The following is a 22,819-nucleotide window of genomic DNA, read 5'->3' as shown; positions in this document are numbered from 1 at the left end:
ATAAAGGCGAAACCTTTGGATTTGTTTTGTAAGGTTTGTAAACGTTTGGCTTAAATTGCTAAATAGGTGAAACGTTTGGATTTGTTTCGTAATGTTCGTAAACATTTGGCTTAAATAGCTAAAAAGGTTAAACGTTTGAAATTTGGTGACGTTTGTAAACGCTTGGCTTAAATTGCTAAAAAGGTGAAATGCTTGGATTTGTTTCGTAACGTTTGTAAACGTTTGGCTGAAATTGCTAAAAAGCTAAAACGTTCGGATTTATTTCGTAACGTTTTAAACGTTTGGTTTTGTTTCGTAACGTTTATAAACCTTCGGCTTAAATCGCTAAAAATATGGAACGTTTGTATTTGTTTCGTAACATTTGTAAATGTATGACTTATATCGCTAAAAAGGGGAAACGTTTGGATTTATTTCATAACGTTTGTAAATGTTTGGCTTAAATCGTTAAAAAGGTGAAACATTTGGATTTGTTTCGTAACATTTGTAAGCGTTCTGCTTCAATTGCTAAAAAGGCGACACGTTTTGGATTTGTTTCACAACCTTTGAAACGTTTAGCTTAAATCGCTAAAAAGGTGAAACGTTTGGATTTGTTTCGTAACGTTTGGCTTAAATTGCTAAAAAGGGGAAACGCCTGGATTTGTTTGGTAACGTTTGTAAATGTTCGGCTTAAATTACTAAAACGGTGAAACGCTTGAATTTGTTCGGAATGTTTGTATACGTTTTGCTTAAATTGCTAAAAATGTGAAACGCTTGGATTTGTTTCGTAACGTTTGTAAACGTTTGGCTTAAATTGCTAAAAAGGTGAAACGCTTGGTTTTATTTCGTTATGTTTGTAAGGGTTTAGCTTAAATCGCTAAAAATGTGAAACGTTTGGATTTGTTTCGTAACGTTTTAAAATTTTGATTTTGTGTTGTAACGTTTGTTAACGTTTGGCTTAAATTCCTAAAAAGGGGAAACGTTTCGATTTCTTTCATAATGTTTGGTTTAAATTGCTATAAAGGCGAAACCCTTGGATTTGTTTTGTAAGGTTTGTAAACGTTTGGCTTAAATTGCTAAATAGGTGAAACGTTTGGATTTGTTTCGTAATGTTCGTAAACATTTGGCTTAAATCGCTAAAAAGGTTAAACGTTTGAAATTTGGTGACGTTTGTAAACGCTTGGCTTAAATTGCTAAAAAGGTGAAACGCTTGGATTTGTTTCGTAACGTTTGTAAACGTTTGGCTGAATTTGCTAAAAATCTAAAACGTTTGGATTTATTTCGTAACGTTTTAAATGTTTGGTTTTGTTTCGTAACGTTTATAAACCTTCGGCTTAAATCGCTAAAAATGTGGAACGTTTGTATTTGTTTCGTAACATTTGTAAATGTTTGGTTTATATCGCTAAAAAGGGGAAACGTTTGGATTTGTTTCATAACGTTTGAAAACGTTTGGCTTAAATCGCTAAAAAGGTGAAACATTTGGATTTGTTTCGTAACATTTGTAAGAGTTCTGCTTAAATTGCTAAAAAAGGTGACACGTTTGGATTTGTTTCGTAACCTTTGAAACGTTTGGCTTAAATCGCTAAAAAGGTGACACGTTTGGATTTGTTTCGTAACTTTTGTAAACGTTTGGCTTAATTCGCTAAAAAGGTGAAACATTTTTATTTTTTTCCTAACGTTTATAACGTTTGGCTTAAATCGCTAAAAAGGCGAAACGTTTGGAATTGATTTGTAACGTTTTAAAACGTTTGTCTTAAATCGTAAAAAAGGTGTAACATTTGGTTTTGTTTTGTAACATTTGTAATCGTTCGGCTTAAATCGTTAAAAGGGTGAAACGTTTGGATTTGTTTTGTAACGTTTGTAAACGTTTGTTTAAATCGCTAAAATGGTGAAATGTTTAGATTTGTTTCGTAACGTTTGTAAACGTTTGGCATAATTGCTAAAAATGTGAAAAGTTTGGATTTGTTACGTAAAGTTTTAAACATTTCGTTTAAATTGCTAAAAACGTGAAACGATTGGATATGTTTCGTTACGTTTATAAACGTTTGGCTTAAATTGCTAAAAATTTGAAATGCTTGGATTTGTTTCGTAACGTTTGTAAACCTTTGGCTTAAATTTCTAAAAAGGTGAAACGTTTGGTTTTGTTCCGTAACATTTATAAGCATTCGGCTTAAATCGCTAAAAAGGTGAAACATTTGGATTTGTTTCGTAGTGTTTGTAAACGTTTGGCTTAAATTGCTAAAATGGTGAAACGCTTGGAGTTGTTTCGTAACGTTTTTAAACGTTTGGCTTAAATTACAAAAAAGGTGAAACCCTTGAATTTGTTTCGGAACGTTTGTAAACGTTTGGCTTGAACTGCTAAAAAGGTGAAACGCTTGGATTTGTTTCGCAACATTTGTAAACATTTGGCTTAAATTGCTAAAAAGGTGAAACGCTTGGATTTGTTTGGTAATGTTTCTAAAAGTATGGCTTATATTGCTAAAAATGTGAAACGTTTGGATTTGTTTCGAAATGTTTTAAACGTTTGGTTTTGTTTCGTAACATTTGGAAACGTTTGGCTTAAATCGCTAAAAAGGTGAAACGTTTGACTTAAATTGCCAAAAAGGCGAAACGTTTGGATTTGTTTCCTAACATTTTATAAACTTTTGGCTTAAATTGCTAAAAAGGTGAAACGTTTGGTTTTGTTTCGTAACATTTGTATATGTTTGGCTTAAATCGCTAAAAAGGTGAAACATTTAGATTTATTTTGTATCATTTGTGAACGTTTGTCTTAAATAACTAAAAAACGTTTGGATTTGTTTCGTAACGTATGTATACGTTCGGATTAAATTGCTAAAAAGATGAAACGATTGGATTTGTTTCAAAACGTATGTAAACGTTTGGCCTAAATTGCTAAAAAGGTGAAATGATTTGATTTGTTTCGTAAAGTTTGTAAACGTTTGGCTTAAATTGCTTAAAAGCTTAAACTCTTGGATTTGTTTTGTAACGATTGTAAACGTTTGGCTTAAATTGCTAAAAAAGTTAAACGCTTGGATTTATTTCATAACCTTTGTAAACGTTTGGCTTAAATCGCTAAAAAGGTGAAACATCTGGATTTGTTTCGTAGCGTTTGTAAACATTTGGCTTAAATCATTAAAAAGGTGAAACGTTTGGATTTGTTTTGTAACGTTTGTAAACGTGTGGCTTCAATTGCTAATAATCAGGAAATGTTTGGATTTGTTTTGTAACGTTTTAAACGTTGGCTTAAATTGCTAAAATGAGGAAACGTTTAGATTTGTTTCGTGACGTTTGTAAACGTATGGCTTAAATTGCTAAAAAGGTGAAATGTTTGGTTTTGTTTCGTAACGTTTGTAAACGTTCAGCTTAAATCACTAAATAGGTGGAACGTTTAAATTTTTTTCGTAATGTTTGTAAACGTTTGGCTTAAATTGCTTAAAAGGTGAAACGCTTGGATTTGTTTCGTAACGTTTGTAAACGTTTGGTTTAAATTACTAAAAAGGTGAAACGCTTGAATTTGTTTCGGAATGTTTGTAAACGTTTGGCTTAAATTGCAAAAAAGGTGAAATGCTTGGATTTGTTTCGTAACGTTTGTAAATGTTTGGCTTAAATTGCTAAAAAGGTGAAGCGGTTGGTTTTGTTTCGTAACGTTTGTAAGGGTTTGGCTTAAATCGCTAAAAATGTGAAACGTTTGGATTTCTTTCATAACGTTTTAAAAGTTTGGTTTTGTTTCGTAACGTTTGTAAAGGTTTGTCGTATATCGCTAAAAGGGGAAACGTTGGATTTGTGTCGAAACGTTTAGCTTAATTTGCTAAAAAGTCGAAACGTTTGGATTTGTTTCCTAACGTTTGTAAGCATATGGCTTAAATCGCTAAAAAGGTGAACCGTTTGGATTTTGTTTCGAAACGTTTGTAAACGTTTGGCTAAAATAGCTAAAAAGGTGAAACGTTTGAAATTTCAAAACGTTTGTAAACGTTTGGCTTAAATTGCTAAAAAGGTGAAAAAGCATGGATTTGTATCATAACGTTTGTAAACGTTTGGCTTAAATTGCTAAAAAGGTGAAATGTTTGGATTTGTTTCAGAACGTTTCAAACGTATGGTTTTGTTTCGTAACACTTGTAAACCTTCGGCTTAAATCGCTAAAAATGTGAAACATTTGTATTTGTTTCGTAATGTTTGTAAACGTTTGGCTTAAATCGTTAAAAAGGTTAAACGTTTGGATTTGTTTCATAACGTTTGTAAATGTTTGGCTTAAATTGCTAAAAAGGTGACACGTTTGGATTTGTTTCGTAACCTTTGTAAACGTTTGGCTTAAATTGCTAAAAAGGGGAAAGGTTTGGTTTAGTTTCATAACCTTTGCAAACGTTTGGCTTAAATTGCAAAAGAGGTGAAACGTTTGGATTTGTTTCGTAAAACTTGTAAACATTTGGCTTAAATCGCTAAAAAGTTGGCATGTTTGGATTTGTTTCATAAAGTTTGTAAATGTTTTGTCACGACCCGATTTCCGCCTAGAAACTCGTGTCGAGACCGGCGCTAGGGAATGGGAATGGTTGTTCCGAAACCCGTAGCAAGCCTAGGAAAAACAGTAAAAACATTTTGCGTTTTGAAAACATAAAAGGTCTCAGTCTCTTTTCACAAGTATTTGAAAACCTTCAGATAAACGTGAAATCAAAACCATACAATTGCATTACTGGACTTAGGGTAATAAGTGTACACTACACACATCTTGACACAACCCTGTCTGAAAACAATGCCAGCGGTACAAACCAGTAATCATATTAGATAACCGGTTTAAGCATGCCAAATAATTATTCACAAAGCTTTTATCAAAACCCAGTTTCTTATAAACAACTCGCAAAAGCCCTTATTATAAAAACATGCTTTTGTCCTAAAATGATACTGACAGTAGTTTCATATCAGAGTTAAAGCATTTACAATTGAACTACTATTCGGATCTAGAACTACACTGCAGCTCTAGAGTGACCTTTATTTAGTTACAACTTCCAGAGAAAGAATTGGAAGTCTTGTCACGTCAAAATATCATTTACCTGTGAAAAGGGAAATCAACGGGGTCAAATATGAGTGAATTCACATAGTTACTCAAGCATATTAGTAAAAGCAGAAATTGCATGTAAACACACTTTGTGCAGACAAATAACTGATCCAAATGAAACCCTAAGAGAAACCCCATTTGCTTAACTGTGATTAATGTCACAGTTCGTGCTCTCTTGTTTAACACAAGATGAAATGTGAACTTATGTTATCACAATCATCTTATCTCTGTGTAAGGTTTGCTGGGCCGTAAATTGAATTACTGGCTCCCCAGGATAACCTGTTAGGTCTAGGCCGCTTTGCAAGCATCTGGCCAAAGAACCCAACAAGTATGCAATGAAATGTTTTATTAAGACCGGTGATCACACAGTTCTGTTGTTGCCCAATAGATAGCACGTTCCAGTGGATCTATATATTGGTTTCAAATCGACTCTATGCAATGCAATTTCAAACACATTTTTAGTTATAAATGTTTTGGCATCAATATTCAAAAGTAAATATGCAAACTCACAAAACCGTTATCCACAAAACAGTTCTCGGTCACCCTCTACTTTCCTGGTCCGGTAACTTGCTTGCTCGTCGATCTAGTTAGAAAACAATTATTAAACACAATTGCAATATGAATTCTAACTCAAAAGAATAGACTATACTAACATTACTAGATATATAACATATCTAGTCTATATTCAATCTTAATCTCAACTCATAGTCCTCTAACTATTAATCACTTTGATTAATAGAGAATCTAATTAAAACGTCTCTAAGTTTTAATTAATCGAACTTCCTTAAACGTCCAAGTTCTTTTAGTCCTTATCGAACGTACCGTTCAAAATTGTTCAAAATTCGTTGGTTCGGAACCCGACGTGCGAAAGCACGTCGGAAAAGCGCGCTGGCGCGAGGCCCTGTGAGCCCGCACAGGACACTGTGCGCCCGCACAGTGTCCCTGTGCGTCCGCACAGGTGACTGTGCGCTCGCACAGTCGGGCTATGTGTGCGCACAGTCACTATGCGACGCACAGTGGCTGTGCCGCACAGCCACGGGAACTCCGTTCCCGGGCCAATTTCCGTCGAGCTATACCCATTTTTCGATCCAAAACGCATATACAAATACCAATCTATCCATTTTCACTATTGGAATGTAAAATCATTACGTATACATTCGATTCGATACGGTAGCCGTTATATATTCGAATATAATCCATTTTCTATATATCCAAATTCAAAATAACGTTTATAACTTCGATTATTAATGGATTACCGAAGAAATTTGAGTTAGAAACGAGAAATTGGATCGAAACCGTCGAACCTACCGTCGCCGTCGCAATCGCCGTTCTCTGAAGCTTATAACCTAATGTTTTAGGTTTTTGTTGCAATGAATTCTTTTGAATTCAAATAGATATATATAGTTTGGCAAAATGTCAAACTAGTCCCTAGGTATTCACGCGTTACTTTAACCCAAATTCTTAAATATTCGTCCGTAACTAAAACGGACAACGAACTCCAAATTTTATGAAATTTTAACCACGAATTCCATAATTCATAATTAGAATAAAAACGTAATTTTTATTCTCACGGGACTTATATTTTATTTTTAATAAATCATTAAAGATTTATTAGGGCTAAATTAGACCCACTTAATAAAATTTCTATCTCCAAATTCTATAAAATTTTATGGGTAACTTTCTAAAAATATTTCGTGAATATTGACTCCAAAAATATTCACACGGGACTTATAAATTATCCTATTTTAATTTATAAGCATTTCTTAATTCCCGTTAGTTAAAATATAAATATCCAAATTTTATATTTTAACTTCTATAACTATTTTATATTTCCGGAGATACTATAAATTAAATTTATCCTTAAATTTAATTTACGTTCTCCCGGTCCTATAAATTATTCCATACGTGGAATAATTTAATCCTTTAATTTTACGGGGTATTACATTCTCCCCACCTTATTAAAATTCGTCCTCGAATTTCAATAAGAACTACGTACCTTGTAAAAATAGGTAAGGATAGCGCTGACGCATATCTGCCTCCGTCTCCCACGTACACTCTTCTACAGAATGATTTCTCCACAGCACTTTCACCATAGGAATCTCTTTAGTACGAAGTTTTCGCAGTTGAGTATCCACTATCTCAACAGGCTGCTCCTCGTAAGAAAGTTCCTCGTTAACCTCCACAGCTTGTGGTTGAATCACATGAGAAGGATCTGCGATATATTTTTGCAGCATCGATATGTGAAACACCGGATGAACTTGTGACATGTCTGGCGGTAGATCTAATTTGTATGCTACCGCTCCGATGCGTTCTATAATCTCATATGGTCCCACATATCTTGGAGATAACTTGCCTCTCTTTCCAAAACGAATAACACCCTTCATTGGTGATACTTTTAGAAAGACATAGTCACCAACTTGAAACTCTATCTCTTTTCTCTTTGGATCCGCATAACTTTTCTGGCGACTAAAAGCAGTTTCCAACCGCTGCTTAATTAATGGTACCTTCTATGAGGTAATTTGGATTATCTCTGCTCCTGTCAATTTTCTTTCTCCTACTTCCTCCCAACAGATAGGAGATCGACACTTACGACCGTATAATGCCTCATATGGAGCCATTTCGATACTGGAATGATAGATGTTGTTGTATGAGAACTCTACTAATGGAAAATACACATCTCAACTACCTCCAAAATCCAGTACACACAGTCGAAGCATATCTTCCATGGTCTGAATAGTCCTTTCAGACTGTCCATCAGTTTACGGATGAAATGCGGTACTAAAATCTAGCCGCGTTCCCATCGCTTCTTGCAAACTTCCCCAAAATCTAGAGGTAAATACTGAACCTCTATCTGAAACTATTGACACAGGAATTCCATGTAAACTGACTATCTTGTCAATATATACTTGTGCCAATTTCGCCGCGGTATATGATATCTTAATAGGTGCAAAGTGGGCCGACTTCGTCAGACGATCCACTATAACCCATATAGAATCAAAACCTTTCTGCGTCTTAGGCAATCCAACCACAAAGTCCATTGTAATCCTCTCCCACTTCCACTCTGGTATGGGTAGGGGTTGTAAAAATCCATATGGCCTTTGGTGTTCAAGCTTAACTTGCTGACACACTGGACAGCTTGCTACAAATTCTGCTATATCTCGCTTCATTCCGTTCCACCAGTACATCTCCTTAATATCTCTATACATCTTGGTAGAACCCGGATGAATACTATAAGTTGATCCATGGGTCTCTTCCATGATCTTTTGCCTTAAATTTTCAACATCTAGTACACACAATCTGGTACCATACTTCAGTGTTCCGTTAATAACACTGAAGTCTTGACACTTTCCTTTCTCTACTTCATCCATTACACGCTTTAGTTGAGGATCTTCACCTTGTAGCTCCCTAATCCTGTCGATTAGAGTTGGTCGCACACTTAATTGGGCTATCAAGCTTCCAAGATAAGAAACTTCAAATCTGATGTTCTGACTGAACATCGTATAGATCTCTTTGATCAATGGCCTTCGCCACTCTGTTGTAACGTGTGCTAAACTTCCTGCACACTTCCTGCTTAGCGCATCAACCACCATATTGGCTTTACCCGGATGATACTGTATAGTGCAATCATAGTCCTTAAGCAACTCTAGCCACCTCCTCTGTCTGAGATTCAATTCACGTTGATCAAAGATATACCTCAAACTTTTATGATCCGTGAATATCTCGCACGTTGCACCGTACAAGTAATGTCTCCAGATTTTCAATGCAAAAATTACTGCTGCTAATTCCAGGTCATGAGTAGGATAGTTTATTTCATGCTTTTTCAGTTGGCGAGAAGCGTAAGCTATTACTCGTCCATGTTGCATTAAAACACATCCTAAACCAACCCTTGAAGCATCACAGTAAACAGTGAATCCTTCAATACCTTTCGGTAATGCTAACACTGGAGCTGGCATTATACACTCCTTCAGTTTCTGAAAACTGTTATCGCATTTTTCTGTCCATTCGTACTTTGCATTCTTCTGAGTTAACTTCGTCAATGGCGCAGAGATTTTTGAGAAATCTTGCACAAATCTTCTGTAGTATCCTGCTAAACCAAGGAAACTACGAATTTCAGTCACCGAAGTTGGTCGTTTCCATTCCACAACCGCTTCAATCTTCTTTGTATCTACTTTGATTCCACTTTGAGACACAACATGTCCCAAAAATGCCACTTCTTCTAACCAAAATTCATACTTTGAAAATTTGGCGTACAATTGATGCTCCCTCAATATCTGAAGAACTATGCGCAAATGATGTGCATGCTCCTCCTCCCTACGCGAGTAGATCAAAATATCATCAATGAAAACAATTACAAACTGATCCAAGAATGGTTTGAATATCCTATTCATCAAATCCATGAAAGCCGCTGGTGCGTTCGTCAATCCAAATGACATAACTAGGAACTCGTAGTGACCATACCGAGTCCTAAAAACAGTTTTCGAAACATCATCCTCTCGGATCTTTAACTGATGGTATCCTGATCGCAAGTCAATCTTAGAAACGTACCTTGTTCCTTGCAGTTGATCGAACAAATCATCAATTCTTGGCAATGGGTACTTGTTCTTGATTGTAACTTTGTTCAACTGTCTGTAATCTATACAGAGCCGAAATGATCCGTCCTTCTTTTTAACAAATAAAACCGGTGCTCCCCATGGTGAAACACTTGGTCTGATAAAACCACAATTAAGTAGTTCCTCTAGTTGATCTTTTAGTTCCTTTAACTCTACTGGCGCCATCCGATAAGGAGGTATTGATATCGGTTTGGTACCAGGAGCTAACTAAATACAGGCTCTATCTCCCTATCTGGTGGTAATCCCGGTAATTCGTCTGGAAAAACATCTTGATACTCCATTACCACCGGTACATTCTGTACAGTTCCTTGAGCTTTCTCTGTATCCAGCACAATAGCCAAGAATGCTTGACATCTTTTTCTCACCATTCGTTGAGCTTTCATAGCTGAGATTATGCTAGCAGTGGATTTTAATTTTTCACTTTGAAGTGAAACCACCTCAATTCCAGGGGTATTGAATGTCACTAACTTCTCGCGACAATCCACACTCGCATAATGTCGAGCTAACCAATCCATACCTAATATAACATCAAATGCTAGTACTTCTAGCAAAATTAGATCGGCAAGCAACTCCTTGAACATTCACAGGACAAGACGAATAAACTATGTACACATCCATACTTTCACCCATTGGCGTGGCTACTGATAATGGATTTTGCAAGTAAGCGGGTTGCTTTCCCATCTTAATCGCAAAACTCGGTGAAACAAATGAATGTGTTTCACCCGGATCAAATAATACTAAAGAATCCATAGAAGCTATAGTAAAAATACCTTGCACAACTGCATTAGAGGCTTGAGCCTCTTGTGGGTTTAGTGCAAACACCCTGGCTTGACTCCCCTCCGCTTGAGAGTACTGACCAGTACCTCTTCCTCCACCATTTCTTCCTCCCCCTCGATTATTACCAAAACCTCTTCCTCTCTGACTAGTAAATGTACTACTAGTTTGATTTTGCCCAGATGCTGCCGGAAACATAGGTCTCCGCTGCTGCTGAAAAGGTTGAGCAACACTGGCAGCAGACCCTTGTGCTCCTGACATCGGACACTGTCTTGCATAATGGCCTGGTTGGCCACAAACAAAGCACGCTCCTGGAGCAAGATGACACACTCCATAGTGTCTCCTCCGACAATTCTGGCAATATGGAGTTAAAACTCCAGAACTTCCTGAGCTACATCCACTTGAACTAGCTCCAGGGGTATTGAAACGCTTATTACTCTTCCCTTTAAAATTTTTACGTCGCGGTCCAGTAAAACCACTTGGATTAAACCACATTTGTGTATTGGCTGTCGCACCAACTTGATCACTCCTTGTCGACACTGGTGCAGTAGAATTTACAATTCTGCCAAACTGTACCAACGATGTCTCCATCTGACGTGCACTGTCTATCAGCTGGATCAAATCTCGGTTCACATCAAAAACAAGGCTAATAAACTCGGGTCCTAAACCCTTAATAAAACTCGCATTCTCCCTTGCTGGATCAGCCATCAAATCAGGTGCAAATCTTCCCAACCTAGTGAACTCTGTCACATATTCTTGCACTGACCTATTTCCTCTTCTCAAATTCAGCAATTGATCTCGATAAATCTCGGTCACAGAAAATGGCAGATCAAATTCTCTGTACCGATTAACAAACTCTGCCCAGGTCATTTGATTCATCGTAGGTTGAATTATACGCCGAAACCAATCTTTTGCTGGTCCTTTCATTGACATTTCAACTAACAAGATTGACTGTCTCTCGTCAGTCTGCAAACGTCTAGCATTACGCTCAACTTCCTCAAGTATCAAATTCTGTTGGTTTGAGCCGCATATAAGCCAAAACACTGTCTCTATCGACATTTGCACCAACACGCTGTTGTTGTTGCAATAGTTGCTCCCTATGCATGGCCTGATTCTCCACTTGGTTAGCTTGCATAGCTGCAACTCCAGCTAAGAACTGATTAAAGTCAAAGCCTGGCGCGTTAGGTTGTTGTGGCATCCCAGGAGCCTGAACTGGTTCCTGTTCCTTCACATCTTGACCTCTAGCTCTACCTCTAGGTCTACCACGCCCACGGCCTCTACCTGCTACGTTGGCCGGTTCATGTTGCCCTATATGCACAGACGACTCATTATGAGCCTCTTCAGGTGCATCTCGTATCATCGCAGCTCGACAACGAGTTTGCCTTTGGTCAGCCATCCTAACCAAATCAAACCACACTGCAATCAAACGAAGAACAACAAATACAAATCCAACATGAACGCATATAACCATCTCAATGGTCACACCTCACGTGCTCATGCGTATCACAATATAGAACTCATATCAGACACATTCTAAATTCACAACCTAAGGAAAAGCTGAATATTTCTCAATTAAATGATGACATATCAAGGACATGACTCAAATCCTACTGCTGTAGTAGTTCCTTAGACTCTAATATTCGAGTATCGGCAATGTTACTGTAGACATTCCAGTTCTACAACATTGCTCTGATACCAACATTGTCACGACCCGATTTCCGCCTAGAAACTCGTATCGAGACCGGCGCTAGGGAATGGGAATGGTTGTTCCGAAACCCGTAGCAAGCCTAGGAAAAACAGTAAAAACTTTTTGCGTTTTGAAAACATAAAAGGTCTCAGTCTCTTTTCACAAGTATTTGAAAACGAACAAAGGATCACTTTACCCCCTGAACTTGGCGCAAAGTATTAAAAACGTCAAAATTAGCAAAATGGGGTCACTTTTACCCTGAACTTGTCAAATTTGGTACAAAACCCCCCTCCCCACTCTCACTTAAGAGAGTGAGATACACTCTCCGGTTTTCAAAGTTGTTTTCGGTTTCTTAAGGTGATTTTTGATATAAAAAGGTTTAAAATGGTCCTAATTCTTTTTAAACCATTTTAAATTAATACCTAATAATTAAAACAAACAATTTAGTCCCTCTAATCAAGAACTTAAAATAGCAAATTAACCCTTTAAATTATACATATATAACAAATTAACCCCTAACTTTTTATAATTTAATTAAAAAAAAAATTAAAGAACAGACCCACGGGTCTGTTCTTGACGACCTGTGGATCTGTTCATCACTTCCATTAAGGAAGTGAAGGATTTCTTCACTTCCTTAATGGAAGTGAAGAAGAGACCCATCTGGGTCTCTTCATCACTTCCTAATGGAAGTGGAATTCACTTCCATTAGGAAGTGACGAAGAGAACCAGATCTGGTTCTCTTCGGAAGTGACGAAGAGAACCAGATCTGGTTCTCTTCATCACTTCCTAATGGAAGTGTCCACTTCCATTAGGAAGTGATAAAGAGACCCACTTGGGTCTCTTCGTCACTTTGACGAAAGAGACCCAGATGGGTCTCTTCCTCTTCACTTCCATTAGGAAGTGAAGAAAATTAAATTTTCTTCACTTCCTAATGGAAGTTATGAACAGACCCATATGTTCATCTTTTTCCTTGAAGAAGATGAACAGACCCAGATGGGTCATATCCGCTCCTCGAGGAGCAGAGCAAATTTCTGAAGAGCTGTTGCTCCTCTGAGAAGAGGAGCAGCAGCTCCTGTTTTCCGGCGAGGAGGCTCGCCGGAATAAAAAAAATTAAAAAAAGAAGTTGAAAAAAGTTAAAAAAGGCCCTTAGATTAATTACAATTTAACTGTTATTAATTAGTGTTTAAAAGTGATTAATTAGAGTGAATTAGGTTTAATTAGTAACCCACTCTCCAATTAAGTGCCACGTCAGCATAAGGGGTGTTTTTGTACCGGTTTTGACAAGTTCAGGGTAAAAGTGATCCGGTTATCTCAATTTGGACGTTTTTGATACTTTGTGCCAAGATGAGGGGGTAAAGTGATCCTTTGTTCATTTGAAAACCTTCAGATAAACGTGTAATCAAAACCATACAATTGCATTACTGGACTTAGGGTAATAAGTGTATACTATACACATCTTGACACAACCCTGTCCGAAAACAATGCCAGCGGTACAAACCAGTAATCATATTAGATAACCGGTTTAAGCATGCCAAATAATTACTCACAAAACTTTTATCAAAACCCAGTTTCTTATAAACAACTGGCAAAAGCCCTTTTTATAAAAACATGCTTTTGTCCCAAAATGATACTGACATTAGTTCCATATCAGAGTTAAAGCATTTACAATTGAACTACTGTTCGGAGCTAGAACTACACTGCAGCTCTAGAGTGACCTTTATTTAGTTACAACTTCCAGAGAAAGAATTGGAAGTCTTGTCACGTCAAAATATCATTTACCTGTGAAAAGGGAAATCAACGGGGTCAAATATGAGTGAATTCACATAGTTACTCAAGCATATTAATAAAAGCACAAATCGCATGTAAACACACTTTGTGCAGCCAAATAACTGATCCAAATGAAACCCTAAGAGAAACCCCATTCGGTTAACAGTGATTAATGTCACAGTTCGTGCTCTCTTGTTTAACACAGGATGAAATGTGAACTTACGTTATCACAATCATCTTATCTCTGTGTAAGGTTTGCTGGGCCGTAAATTGAATTACTGGCTCCCCAGGATAACCTGTTAGGTCTAGGCCGCTTTGCAAGCATCTGGCCAAAGAACCCAACTAGTATGCAATGAAATGTTTTATTAAGACCAGTGATCACACAGTTCTATTGTTGCCCAATAGATAGCACGTTCCAGTGGATCTATATATTGGTTTCAAATCGACTCTATGCAATGCAATTTCAAACACATTTTTAGTTATAAATGTTTTGGCATCAATATTCAAAAGTAAATATGCGAACTCACAAAACCGTTATCCACAAAACAGTTCTCGGTCACCCTCTACTCTCCTGGCTGTGCGTCCGCACAGTCACTGTGCGCCACACAGTGGTTGTGCCGCACAGCCACGGGAACTCCGTTCCCGGGCCAATTTCCGTCGAGCTATACCCATTTTTCGATCCAAAAAGCATATACAAATACCAATCTATCCATTTTCACTATTGGAACGTAAAATCATTACGTATACATTCGATTCGATACGGTAGCCGTTATATATTCGAATATAATCCATTTTCTATATATCCAAATTCAAAATAACGTTTATAACTTCGATTATTAATGGATTACCGAAGAAATTTGAGTTAGAAACGAGAAATTGGATCGAAACCGTCGAACCTACCGTCGCCGTCGCAATCGCCGTTCTCTGAAGCTTATAACCTAATGTTTTAGGTTTTTGTTGCAATGAATTCTTTTGAATTCAAATAGATATATATAGTTTGGCAAAATGTCAAACTAGTCCCTAGGTATTCACGCGTTACTTTAACCCAAATTCTTAAATATTCGTCCGTAACTAAAACGGACAACGAACTCCAAATTTTATGAAATTTTAACCACGAATTCCATAATTCATAATTAGAATAAAAACGTAATTTTTATTCTCACGGGACTTATATTTTATTTTTAATAAATCATTAAAGATTTATTAGGGCTAAATTAGACCCACTTAATAAAATTTCTATCTCCAAATTCTATAAAATTTTATGGGTAACTTTCTAAAAATATTTCGTGAATATTGACTCCAAAAATATTCACACGGAACTTATAAATTATCCTATTTTAATTTATAAGCATTTCTTAATCCCCGTTAGTTAAAATATAAATATCCAAATTTTATATTTTAACTTCTATAACTATTTTATATTTCCGGAGATACTATAAATTAAATTTATCCTTAAATTTAATTTACGTTCTCCCGGTCCTATAAATTATTCCATACGTGGAATAATTTAATCCTTTAATTTTACGGGGTATTACATTCTCCCCACCTTATTAAAATTCATCCTCGAATTTCAATAAGAACTACGTACCTTGTAAAAATAGGTAAGGATAGCGCTGACGCATATCTGCCTCCGTCTCCCACGTACACTCTTCTACAGAATGATTTCTCCACAGCACTTTCACCATAGGAATCTCTTTAGTACGAAGTTTTCGCAGTTGAGTATCCACTATCTCAACAGGCTGCTCCTCGTAAGAAAGTTCCTCGTTAACCTCCACAGCTTGTGGTTGAATCACATGAGAAGGATCTGCGATATATTTTTGCAGCATCGATATGTGAAACACCGGATGAACTTGTGACATGTCTGGCGGTAGATCTAATTTGTATGCTACCGCTCCGATGCGTTCTATAATCTCATATGGTCCCACATATCTTGGAGATAACTTGCCTCTCTTTCCAAAACGAATAACACCCTTCATTGGTGATACTTTTAGAAAGACATAGTCACCAACTTGAAACTCTATCTCTTTTCTCTTTGGATCCGCATAACTTTTCTGGCGACTAAAAGCAGTTTCCAACCGCTGCTTAATTAATGGTACCTTCTATGAGGTAATTTGGATTATCTCTGCTCCTGTCAATTTTCTTTCTCCTACTTCCTCCCAACAGATAGGAGATCGACACTTACGACCGTATAATGCCTCATATGGAGCCATTTCGATACTGGAATGATAGATGTTGTTGTATGAGAACTCTACTAATGGAAAATACACATCCCAACTACCTCCAAAATCCAGTACACACAGTCGAAGCATATCTTCCATGGTCTGAATAGTCCTTTCAGACTGTCCATCAGTTTACGGATGAAATGCGGTACTAAAATCTAGCCGCGTTCCCATCGCTTCTTGCAAACTTCCCCAAAATCTAGAGGTAAATACTGAACCTCTATCTGAAACTATTGACACAGGAATTCCATGTAAACTGACTATCTTGTCAATATATACTTGTGCCAATTTCGCCGCGGTATATGATATCTTAATAGGTGCAAAGTGGGCCGACTTCGTCAGACGATCCACTATAACCCATATAGAATCAAAACCTTTCTGCGTCTTAGGCAATCCTACCACAAAGTCCATTGTAATCCTCTCCCACTTCCACTCTGGTATGGGTAGGGGTTGTAAAAATCCATATGGCCTTTGGTGTTCAAGCTTAACTTGCTGACACACTGGACAGCTTGCTACAAATTCTGCTATATCTCGCTTCATTCCGTTCCACCAGTACATCTCCTTAATATCTCTATACATCTTGGTAGAACCCGGATGAATACTATAAGTTGATCCATGGGTCTCTTCCATGATCTTTTGCCTTAAATTTTCAACATCTAGTACACACAATCTGGTACCATACTTCAGTGTTCCGTTAATAACACTGAAGTCTTGACACTTTCCTTTCTCTACTTCATCCATTACACGCTTTAGTTGAGGATCTTCACCTTGTAGCTCCCTAATCCTGTCGATTAGAGTTGGTCGCACACTTAATTGGGCTATCAAGCTTCCAAGATAAGAAACTTCAAATCTGATGTTCTGACTGAACATCGTATAGATCTCTTTGATCAATGGCCTTCGCCACTCTGTTGTAACGTGTGCTAAACTTCCTGCACACTTCCTGCTTAGCGCATCAACCACCATATTGGCTTTACCCGGATGATACTGTATAGTGCAATCATAGTCCTTAAGCAACTCTAGCCACCTCCTCTGTCTGAGATTCAATTCACGTTGATCAAAGATATACCTCAAACTTTTATGATCCGTGAATATCTCGCACGTTGCACCGTACAAGTAATGTCTCCAGATTTTCAATGCAAAAATTACTGCTGCTAATTCCAGGTCATGAGTAGGATAGTTTACTTCATGCTTTTTCAGTTGGCGAGAAGCGTAAGCTATTACTCGTCCATGTTGCATTAAAACACATCCTAAACCAACCCTTGAAGCATCACAGTAAACAGTGAATCCTTCAATACCTTTCGGTAATGCTAACACTGGAGCTGGCGTTATACACTCCTTCAGTTTCTGAAAACTGTTATCGCATTTTTCTGTCCATTCGTACTTTGCATTCTTCTGAGTTAACTTCGTCAATGGCGCAGAGATTTTTGAGAAATCTTGCACAAATCTTCTGTAGTATCCTGCTAAACCAAGGAAACTACGAATTTCAGTCACCGAAGTTGGTCGTTTCCATTCCACAACCGCTTCAATCTTCTTTGTATCTACTTTGATTCCACTTTGAGACACAACATGTCCCAAAAATGCCACTTCTTCTAACCAAAATTCATACTTTGAAAATTTGGCGTACAATTGATGCTCCCTCAATATCTGAAGAACTATGCGCAAATGATGTGCATGCTCCTCCTCCCTACGCGAGTAGATCAAAATATCATCAATGAAAACAATTACAAACTGATCCAAGAATGGTTTGAATATCCTATTCATCAAATCCATGAAAGCCGCTGGTGCGTTCGTCAATCCAAATGACATAACTAGGAACTCGTAGTGACCATACCGAGTCCTAAAAACAGTTTTCGAAACATCATCCTCTCGGATCTTTAACTGATGGTATCCTGATCGCAAGTCAATCTTAGAAACGTACCTTGTTCCTTGCAGTTGATCGAACAAATCATCAATTCTTGGCAATGGGTACTTGTTCTTGATTGTAACTTTGTTCAACTGTCTGTAATCTATACAGAGCCGAAATGATCCGTCCTTCTTTTTAACAAATAAAACCGGTGCTCCCCATGGTGAAACACTTGGTCTGATAAAACCACAATTAAGTAGTTCCTCTAGTTGATCTTTTAGTTCCTTTAACTCTACTGGCGCCATCCGATAAGGAGGTATTGATATCGGTTTGGTACCAGGAGCTAACTAAATACAGGCTCTATCTCCCTATCTGGTGGTAATCCCGGTAATTCGTCTGGAAAAACATCTTGATACTCCATTACCACCGGTACATTCTGTACAGTTCCTTGAGCTTTCTCTGTATCCAGCACAATAGCCAAGAATGCTTGACATCTTTTTCTCACCATTCGTTGAGCTTTCATAGCTGAGATTATGCTAGCAGTGGATTTTAATTTTTCACTTTGAAGTGAAACCACCTCAATTCCAGGGGTATTGAATGTCACTAACTTCTCGCGACAATCCACACTCGCATAATGTCGAGCTAACCAATCCATACCTAATATAACATCAAATGCTAGTACTTCTAGCAAAATTAGATCGGCAAGCAACTCCTTGAACATTCACAGGACAAGACGAATAAACTATGTACACATCCATACTTTCACCCATTGGCGTGGCTACTGATAATGGATTTTGCAAGTAAGCGGGTTGCTTTCCCATCTTAATCGCAAAACTCGGTGAAACAAATGAATGTGTTTCACCCGGATCAAATAATACTAAAGAATCCATAGAAGCTATAGTAAAAATACCTTGCACAACTGCATTAGAGGCTTGAGCCTCTTGTGGGTTTAGTGCAAACACCCTGGCTTGACTCCCCTCCGCTTGAGAGTACTGACCAGTACCTCTTCCTCCACCATTTCTTCCTCCCCCTCGATTATTACCAAAACCTCTTCCTCTCTGACTAGTAAATGTACTACTAGTTTGACCTTGCTCAGATGCTGCCGGAAACATAGGTCTCCGCTGCTGCTGAAAAGGTTGAGCAACACTGGCAGCAGACCCTTGTGCTCCTGACATCGGACACTGTCTTGCATAATGGCCTGGTTGGCCACAAACAAAGCACGCTCCTGGAGCAAGATGACACACTCCATAGTGTCTCCTCCGACAATTCTGGCAATATGGAGTTAAAACTCCAGAACTTCCTGAGCTACATCCACTTGAACTAGCTCCAGGGGTATTGAAACGCTTATTACTCTTCCCTTTAAAATTTTTACGTCGCGGTCCAGTAAAACCACTTGGATTAAACCACATTTGTGTATTGGCTGTCGCACCAACTTGATCACTCCTTGTCGACACTGGTGCAGTAGAATTTACAATTCTGCCAAACTGTACCAACGATGTCTCCATCTGACGTGCACTGTCTATCAGCTGGATCAAATCTCGGTTCACATCAGAAACAAGGCTAATAAACTCGGGTCCTAAACCCTTAATAAAACTCGCATTCTCCCTTGCTGGATCAGCCATCAAATCAGGTGCAAATCTTCCCAACCTAGTGAACTCTGTCACATATTCTTGCACTGACCTATTTCCTCTTCTCAAATTCAGCAATTGATCTCGATAACTCTCGGTCACAGAAAATGGCAGATCAAATTCTCTGTACAGATTAACAAACTCTGCCCAGGTCATTTGATTCATCGTAGGTTGAGTTATACGCCGAAACCAATCTTTTGCTGGTCCTTTCATTGACATTTCAACTAACAAGATTGACTGTCTCTCGTCAGTCTGCAAACGTCTAGCATTACGCTCAACTTCCTCAAGTATCAAATTCTGTTGGTTTGAGCCGCATATAAGCCAAAACACTGTCTCTATCGACATTTGCACCAACACGCTGTTGTTGTTGCAATAGTTGCTCCCTATGCATAGCCTGATTCTCCACTTGGTTAGCTTGCATAGCTGCAACTCCAGCTAAGAACTGATTAAAGTCAAAGCCTGGCGCGTTAGGTTGTTGTGGCATCCCAGGAGCCTGAACTGGTTCCTGTTCCTTCACAGCTTGACCTCTAGCTCTACCTCTAGGTCTACCACGCCCACGGCCTCTACCTGCTACGTTGGCCGGTTCATGTTGCCCTATATGCACAGACGACTCATTATGAGCCTCTTCAGGTGCATCTCGTATCATCGCAGCTCGACAACGAGTTTGCCTTTGGTCAGCCATCCTAACCAAATCAAACCACACTGCAATCAAACGAAGAACAACAAATACAAATCCAACATGAACGCATATAACCATCTCAATGGTCACACCTCACGTGCTCATGCGTATCACAATATATAACTCATATCAGACACATTCTAAATTCACAACCTAAGGAAAAGCTGAATATTTCTCAATTAAATGATGACATATCAAGGACATGACTCAAATCCTACTGCTGTAGTAGTTCCTTAGACTCTAATATTCGAGTATCGGCAATGTTATTGTAGACATTCCAGTTCTACAACATTGCTATGATACCAACATTGTCACGACCCGATTTCCGCCTAGAAACTCATATCGAGACCGGCGCTAGGGAATGGGAATGGTTGTTCCGAAACCCGTAGCAAGCCTAGGAAAAACAGTAAAAACTTTTTTCGTTTTGAAAACATAAAAGGTCTCAGTCTCTTTTCACAAGTATTTGAAAACGAACAAAGGATCACTTTACCCCCTGAACTTGGCGCAAAGTATCAAAAACATCAAAATTAGCAAAATGGGGTCACTTTTACCCTGAACTTGTCAAATTTGGTACAAAACCCCCCTCCCCACTCTCACTTAAGAGAGTGAGATACACTCTCCGGTTTTCAAAGTTGTTTTCGGTTTCTTAAGGTGATTTTTGATATAAAAAGGTTTAAAATGGTCCTAATTCTTTTTAAACCATTTTAAATTAATACCTAATAATTAAAACAAACAATTTAGTCCCTCTAATCAAGAACTTAAAATAGCAAATTAACCCTTTAAATTATACATATATAACAAATTAACCCCTAACTTTTTATAATTTAATTAAAAAAAAAATTAAAGAACAGACCCACGGGTCTGTTCTTGACGACCTGTGGATCTGTTCATCACTTCCATTAAGGAAGTGAAGGATTTCTTCACTTCCTTAATGGAAGTGAAGAAGAGACCCATCTGGGTCTCTTCATCACTTCCTAATGGAAGTGGAATTCACTTCCATTAGGAAGTGACGAAGAGAACCAGATCTGGTTCTCTTCGGAAGTGACGAAGAGAACCAGATCTGGTTCTCTTCATCACTTCCTAATGGAAGTGTCCACTTCCATTAGGAAGTGATAAAGAGACCCACTTGGGTCTCTTCGTCACTTTGACGAAAGAGACCCAGATGGGTCTCTTCCTCTTCACTTCCATTAGGAAGTGAAGAAAATTAAATTTTCTTCACTTCCTAATGGAAGTTATGAACAAACCCATCTGGGTCTGTTCATCTTTTTCCTTGAAGAAGATGAACAGACCCAGATGGGTCATATCCGCTCCTTGAGGAGCAGAGCAAATTTCTGAAGAGCTGTTGCTCCTCTGAGAAGAGGAGCAGCAGCTCCTGTTTTCCGGCGAGGAGGCTCGCCGGAATAAAAAAAATTAAAAAAAGAAGTTGAAAAAAGTTAAAAAAGGCCCTTAGATTAATTAGAATTTAATTGTTATTAATTAGTGTTTAAAAGTGATTAATTAGAGTGAATTAGGTTTAATTAGTAACCCACTCTCCAATTAGGTGCCACGTCAGCATAAGGGGTGTTTTTGTACCGGTTCTGACAAGTTCAGGGTAAAAGTGATCCGGTTATCTCAATTTGGACGTTTTTGATACTTTGTGCCAAGATGAGGGGGTAAAGTGATCCTTTGTTCATTTGAAAACCTTCAGATAAATGTGTAATCAAAACCATACAATTGCATTACTGGACTTAGGGTAATAAGTGTATACTATACACATCTTGACACAACCCTGTCCGAAAACAATGCCAGCGGCACAAACCAGTAATCATATTAGATAACCGGTTTAAGCATGCCAAATAATTACTCACAAAGCTTTTATCAAAACCCAGTTTCTTATAAACAACTGGCAAAAGCCCTTTTTATAAAAACATGCTTTTGTCCCAAAATGATACTGACATTAGTTTCATATCAGAGTTAAAGCATTTACAATTGAACTACTGTTCGGAGCTAGAACTACACTGCAGCTCTAGAGTGACCTTTATTTAGTTACAACTTCCAGAGAAAGAATTTGAAGTCTTGTCACGTCAAAATATCATTTACCTGTGAAAAGGGAAATCAACGGGGTCAAATATGAGTGAATTCACATAGTTACTCAAGCATATTAATAAAAGCACAAATCACATGTAAACACACTTTGTGCAGCCAAATAACTGATCCAAATGAAACCCTAAGAGAAACCCCATTCGGTTAACAGTGATTAATGTCACAGTTCGTGCTCTCTTGTTTAACACAGGATGAAATGTGAACTTACAATATCACAATCATCTTATCTCTGTGTAAGGTTTGCTGGGCCGTAAATTGAATTACTGGCTCCCCAGGATAACCTTTTAGGTCTAGGCCGCTTTGCAAGCATCTGGCCAAAGAACCCAACTAGTATGCAATGAAATGTTTTATTAAGACCAGTGATCACACAGTTCTATTGTTGCCCAATAGATAGCACGTTCCAGTGGATCTATATATTGGTTTCAAATCGACTCTATGCAATGCAATTTCAAGCACATTTTTAGTTATAAATGTTTTGGCATCAATATTCAAAAGTAAATATGC

At 37.9% G+C, this 22,819-nt stretch overlaps 1 protein-coding gene across 1 annotated transcript; it reads right to left on the bottom strand.

Annotated features, from left to right (window-relative positions):
* Positions 1–7,014: 7,014 nt before the first annotated feature.
* On the bottom strand, positions 7,015–7,752 carry LOC126668360 (uncharacterized). Its single transcript, XM_050361565.1, has 3 exons — positions 7,713–7,752; positions 7,585–7,651; positions 7,015–7,492 (listed from the first exon to the last, which is right to left on the bottom strand). The coding sequence occupies exons 1-3, from the start codon at positions 7,750–7,752 to the stop codon at positions 7,015–7,017; spliced, it is 585 nt and encodes a 194-aa protein (XP_050217522.1).
* Positions 7,753–22,819: the final 15,067 nt, after the last annotated feature.

The sequence above is a fragment of the Mercurialis annua genome, linkage group LG2 (genome assembly GCF_937616625.2).
Source record: "Mercurialis annua linkage group LG2, ddMerAnnu1.2, whole genome shotgun sequence".
In the NCBI taxonomy this organism is placed as follows: Eukaryota; Viridiplantae; Streptophyta; class Magnoliopsida; order Malpighiales; family Euphorbiaceae; genus Mercurialis; species Mercurialis annua.
Note: the sequence above shows the minus strand (reverse complement) of the source record. Positions and strands in the feature narration are given on the sequence as shown.

Excerpts from the sequence above, each read along its gene's own strand:
- LOC126668360 (XM_050361565.1), bottom strand. The coding sequence starts at position 7,752 with ATGGAAGATATGCTTCGACTGTGTGTACTGGATTTTGGAG. Across the intron at positions 7,652-7,712 it reads GTGTGTACTGGATTTTGGAG|TATCGAAATGGCTCCATATG; the intron begins GTAGTTGAGATG and ends CTATCATTCCAG. Across the intron at positions 7,493-7,584 it reads CTCCTATCTGTTGGGAGGAA|TCGCCAGAAAAGTTATGCGG; the intron begins GTAGGAGAAAGA and ends AACTGCTTTTAG.